General features: G+C 45.7%; 1 protein-coding gene across 1 annotated transcript in view; it reads right to left on the bottom strand.

The window, feature by feature from the left end:
- Nucleotides 1-646: 646 nt before the first annotated feature.
- Nucleotides 647-6,000, bottom strand: part of LOC149334658 (cytochrome P450 2J4-like) — a 145,602-nt gene continuing 140,248 nt past the window's right edge. The window contains exons 8-9 of the mRNA XM_089556298.1: nt 3,511-3,701; nt 647-871 (exon numbers count right to left, since the gene is read on the bottom strand). Of these exons, the coding sequence (XP_089412424.1) occupies nt 696-871; nt 3,511-3,701 (367 nt within the window). The 3' untranslated portion in view covers nt 647-695. The remainder of the gene's footprint in view (nt 872-3,510; nt 3,702-6,000) is intronic.

The raw sequence follows: 6,000 nt of genomic DNA, 5'->3' as shown, positions 1-6,000 counted from the left end.
TGCACTAACATCGCACAGTACACGGGCCTCTAGAATTTCGCCTCCATCCAAATTCGACCGCCGCGGTCAGGATCGAACCCGCGTCTTTCGGGTCAGCAGCCGAGCGCCATCACCACTGAGCCACTGCGGCGGCTCAATGAAAATACAATAAAATAAATTACATTTTACAGCCATTTACCTAATTTTTAGAACGTAGGAAAACCTTAAATTCTGAAAGGTTACCCTTTCGAATATCAAGGCGTATTTCAATTATGCAATCTAATAACCTTCGCAAATTATTCTCAAGCATTTCTTAGCTGTCTGAAGTAGCTTAGTGACGTAACAACTTCTGCATATCCTAAAGTAAAATTATGTTTCTGCGCAGTCAAGCAAAACTGTCGTACAAGTCTATGCGTCTATTTGTTCAGTAGCTTCTTTATTCTCGCCTGGTGTTTGTTCGGTATTTGGTAATGCGTGTTGCTTAATTCAGTACATGTCGGCTTTTCAGCTGGCAGCATTGTGGTAAACAGGCAAGAGAAATGTCTTTGTTCTAGGGTTCATTACAGTGCGTCGTCTGCCGTCTAACAATATTACAACTGAATGTACAGACCGGCGCAGGAACTGTGCAAAATTCTTGATGGTTAATAGCATGAAATACAGCTCCACCTAGGAGTGTTTCCTTTTATTTGTGTTAATTCAATGGCACCTGTGCGTTGTCAGCGGGGAACGAAACGCAGCTTGACCGAGGCCACCTGCCCAGGTGTGACGCAGGGTTTGCTGATGTCCAGGCTGCGACCTTCTTCGGGCAAGATTCGGAACCTCTGCAGCAATGACGTCACGTACAGGAAAACCTCGGCATTTGCCATGGCCTCGCCGGGACACATCCTCTTTCCTGACGGGAAAGAAACGGAACGTCATTGAAATTTTTCAGTACAACAGCAATGTAGTTCCCAGCAGAATACCCTGTTCAGTGGGCGGAGAGATGTGTCGCCCTCAGTTTCTTTATTTTTTCTCATCTAGAAGTCACGAAAATTCAAGGCTGAATTTACCTTACTTTCTCATTGATCAAATCACTTCAACTCGGTCAGCTTCAGTTGCTACACATCATCGCAGTGTCAAGAAGTCTTGCCAGTCTTGCAGTGTCAAGAAGTCCCTGACTAACGTTTCGAATTATACCTTCTTTCGTTGTGATCGTGGAAAACACAGGTGGAGGCGTGCTGTTGGCGATTTGAAACGATATCACTTCATCATGTGTACATGTTCAGACTGACTTAGAAATGGTATGGGCAGCAATAACGCTTAATCACCAGAAAGCCATAATAGCAGTTCGCTACCGCCAACCATCTTCCTCCCCCACATTCTGCAATGAGCTTCACGATGTCATTAATTCTGTTACGACACGTTTTCCCGCATCTCCGATATTTCTACTCTGTGATTTATATTTCTCAACGTCACATGAAGCTCTGACATTCCCATTTTGTCACCCTACTCGTCTCTAGGTACCGAATTTTCGGATGCATGCTCAGTATTCTCATTACAGCAAATGTGCATGCAAGCAACAAGACTAACAGCTAGTGTTGCCAATACATTACACTTAATCCTCTCTACAGTCCTACTGATGTACTCATGGGCTGATGTACACTCCTACTGATCATCTTGTGGAAATCGATCAGTTTTCCAAAAATGAAATTTCATTATCATGCAAAACTACAGGTGGTGCGCTGATACAGTGTCTGCCTACTAATTTAATATGGTACGCTTGAAGTACGGAAGTGCAGCGCTCGTCCTGTCGTGTTCGTTATCTCTTGTTGTCCCTGTTTCGTTTCCGCTGCGGCAGATATTTGTATTACGTATCAACGCCAACTAGCCCAAACTTCAGTACTTCTGCCTTCTATGAACAAACCAATTAACCATCGGCCTTCAGTCCCCAGCGGCTACGGAGCAGCTGACCAAGGCGGCGGTCAGATCTGTGACGCAGTGGAGGGTACTAAGAATCACTGGCTCAGGACAGGCCGCCATTGGAAATCGAAGGCCGGATAACCCCTGGTCCTTAATGGTAATGGAATGGATTCCAAAGGAAGGCTAGCATAGCAGAGGGCAGCAGAAAGTAAGATTGGCGGATGAGATTAACAAGTTTGCGGGGATACGGTGGCCGCAGCTAGCAACGGACAGGGCTAAATGGGGGGACATGGGAGAGGCCTTTGCCCTGCAGTGGGCGTAGTCGGGCTGATGATGATGATGACTGCAGATGCGCCGTGGTGCCGCATCAGCCAGGACTCAGAGGCCATGGGCGCTGATGTTGAGTTGGTGGCAGCTCTTTACCGTTCTATGCCAGGACGCCTACACGAAGTGGTCGCCATGGGTGGCAATTTCACGAGGCATTAGGAACTTGGTACTGCACCAGCCAAATATCCGCAACTTGTTCGTGGACTTTCGCAGCTGCATGTTTGCCTGTATTTTTTTATTTCAGTAAGAGTGCGGACTGACATACACATAACGCATCGCGCTCCGCTTACACCATTGACTCTTTTCTGCCTTTATGTAGGGTATGTCCTTATCCTGTATGGGCTCTGTTCCCATGCCTACAGCGCACTGTGTATGACACCGTATCAACAGTAACCAATTAATGCCGTCGACGTCAAGTTAACAAAAACATGAGCTTTTCGGAGTGCTGGACACATAGAACACATTTGAGAAAAATGTTGCCGAGCATTATTATGCTTTTACTTTCTCTTTCACGCGCAAAATAAACCGTGCATGTCCTTTCCGTTTACGCTTGCGTAACCGCACTTTTCGAGGAGGGATGAGAACACCAACATTCTTCACGAGCAGGAGCAGTTCATAGTAGCGGCATGGATAGTTTTGGCCCGTTGTTCAGAGCGCGCGCACTGAAAATTTATTGCTAGGCCTGCACTAGAAAAAAGAAACAGAAATCATAATTCTACACTCCCTGTCCTTTGAAAAAATTCGCTGCGCCGCAAAAGGCAACACGCTGTCTGCGTCACCCGTTAGCCACAGAGACAGATGCCAGCCAGATACCAAAGTGGGAACTGGCATCAGTTCTGATCTGCGTACGGCCCGCGTAAGGTAGAAGTAATGGTGCACAGATGCCTGCAAGGGGCGAAAGGGCGAGACTGCACTGTTAGGTGGCGCAGAACGCAGTTTTGCCACGCTTTCTCACGTCCCGCAATGTTGTGACTGTGACAGTACCCCGGAAGTGTACTGACTACAAAATCACTACAATCCGGCGGCTAGAAATAAACAGCACTGAAAAACAAATGCTGCAGACAGCTGCAGCAGTATCAGCAATAAACCGTTCTACAAAAAACATGGGCAATTGGCAGGTTGTGTTAAGAATATTAGAAACTTCTAGTAGCATCGCTGCAGTTTTGTTCGTGGATCTCCAAAGAGTTTAGATATCTACTCCTTTGTTCTTGTTTGGGGGGTTTGGTTGCGGCCCTCCACGGAATACTGCCCCTTTCTGTAGGTTACTTGCATCAGGTTAAAACACAGCATATGCAAAGCACTCACCGATGGAAAAGACATGCACGCTGCTGGGTCGCGTCATTGGCGCGGATCCGTCTGGTTTCAAGAACCTGGTTGGGTCAAATTTGTCCGGCTGTTCCCACCGGACGGCGTTCATGTTGGCTGCCCAAAAGTTTGCCAAAATCACGCTGCCCTTAGGAACAAAGTGGTCGCCAAGGTATGTGTCCTCGGTAGCCCTGCATGAAGGGGATGCCGAGACTACATGCGCTGTACATTGCTAATGGCTAAAGTATAACTTCTAACGACGAGTACAATATTTCTCAAAAATGGCAGAGACTCTAATGAAGGTGTGGAGGCAATGAACCAGGGCTAGTTTGTGTAGCAGTGCTCTGAGGAACAGCGCAAAGAAGGCACCACTAAACAGAGCACCAAATGCCACCAAAGAATAAACAATTTATGCCGTCTGTTTATGCAATATTGCATAAACAGACGGCTTAAACTTGCTACACAGCAAACTCACCCATTAATCATCTCATCCTATCCCCGGAAGCCAGAACAAGAAAGAAAACTAGCGACAATTTTGTTGATGCCGCGCCATCGCGTTTTCTATTTATTTTTCCTTCAAGTATTTCTCTTCAAAGATGTGCGCCAAACATTGGCTGGTTAGCTTGGTCACATTCTTTGATATCACTTCCAGTGGTCAAGAAGAGCTTATCATTCTCGTTCTATGCAGACCATCACAGCAGGTTCAGCGACCGTCTCTATAGCGCTGCGAGTATGACTTAGTAGTTGACGAAAGTGTAAAGATAGCCTGGCCTATCGAAGCTGGTCTCAGGTACGCTGGTGACGTTGTCAGTATGGCTGAAGTCCTCTGCATTGTGCCGTTCTCTGCTCTACTCCTCATCCACGATGCGAGATACGTGTAGGCTTTGTGAAAAATATGCTGCCCAAGGAGTTTGAGCATCACTGAAGCAGCTCTGGAATTCAGTGTTTAGAATGAGGAGGACAACAGTCCCTACCACCTTAGCGAGATCTGAAACGCTGAAATGCAAAGCTAGCCACACTGAATGGCTTGGAAAGACACTCGATGGGATGGATTAGTGTTTATGGTACATTGAGATGGGACAGACAACGTACAAGACGAGATTATATTTAAATTTAAAGTGACCATTAAATTTAAAGTAATAATCTTAACTGAAACCTGGTTAACAAAGGACGACTTTCCGCCTTACTTGCCAGGTTTTACGTGCGAAAGCGTATGCAGGGAGGAAAAAAGGGGAGGTGGAATAGCTGTGTATATTGAGGAAAGTATGCGGTATGAAGTTCTAGATAACTTGACCAGGAGTGACCAAAACACAGAAAGCCTGTTTGTTAAAATATCTGATACCGCGATTGGAGCCATATACAGACCGCCGTCCGGTACCATGTCCGATTTTTGTGGCTATTTAGAAAGTGCACTGAGTTATGTTGGAGCCATTACAAAGTCGTTTATTATTCTCGGAGATGTGAATATTGATACAATATCGGACAGCACGAATGCAAACGAATTCCGCGACATTATGCACCTGTACGCTTGCACCAATGTTGTGACAATACCTACAAGGGTGACTATTGATACCGCAACGTCCCTGGATATCTGTGTTACCAACATGAGTTGTGAGGATATTTCTGCTGGTGTCATGATATGCGACCTCAGTGATCACCTTCCAGTATTCTGCTTGGGCCCCCCTGTGAGTGGTAAATATGGAAGTAGCAAAGAAAGTAGCTGGTATCGCACAATTAATGACCAAAACCTGCGACATTTTTGCAGCCTAATCGAGAAAGAAAGCTGGCACGACGTTTACAAGGAAACTAGTGCTACAGTCGCCTACAAAATATTCCTGAGTAGGCTGCTACAGTGCTACGATGCAGCTTTTCCCTTGCGCGAGCATAAAACAAAACGGAAAAGAATGCGGAAACCCTGGCTGACTGTGGACTTGTTTAAACGAATAAGAGAAAAAAAACAAGAAGTTTCATGCTTTTCTTAAATGTCGTGATCTGCAGTTACTGGAAGAATTTAAATCCTACCGAAACAAATTGAACTCAGACCTGAAAAAAGCAAACATCGAGTACTTTCAGGCCAGTGCTGTCGGTAACGCGTTACAAGTAACGGCGTTACCGGTAACGCGTTACATTTTCGGTAACTTAGTAACGTACTCGTTACCATTTCGGAACTGTAACGGGTAACGTACTTACGTTAACATTTTTCGGTAACGTGAGGTGTCACGTTACTAGACACTTTTTATTTCAATTGTCCCCCTCCGCCTCTTTTTTTTAAAAAAAAAGCGCCGAAACTGATGTTACAAATAAATAAAATGTATCGGTGTTCTCGACGACCCTTGTTGCGGCTCGCATGCACGCCAAAAAACACCTGCCCTTGACGACGCACTGAACTTTAAAAAAAAAAGCACGAACACGCAGTCACACACTTGTCTTCAGCCCCAAACCACTTAAACACACAACTCTCTAAAGAGTGGACGCAGGCCGAGCCACCAA

The sequence above is a fragment of the Amblyomma mixtum genome, chromosome 8 (assembly GCF_055824585.1).
Source record: "Amblyomma mixtum isolate Tamu chromosome 8, ASM5582458v1, whole genome shotgun sequence".
Taxonomy (NCBI): Eukaryota; Metazoa; Arthropoda; class Arachnida; order Ixodida; family Ixodidae; genus Amblyomma; species Amblyomma mixtum.
The sequence above is the reverse complement of the archived record's forward strand: the minus strand, read 5'-3'. Positions and strand labels throughout refer to the sequence as shown.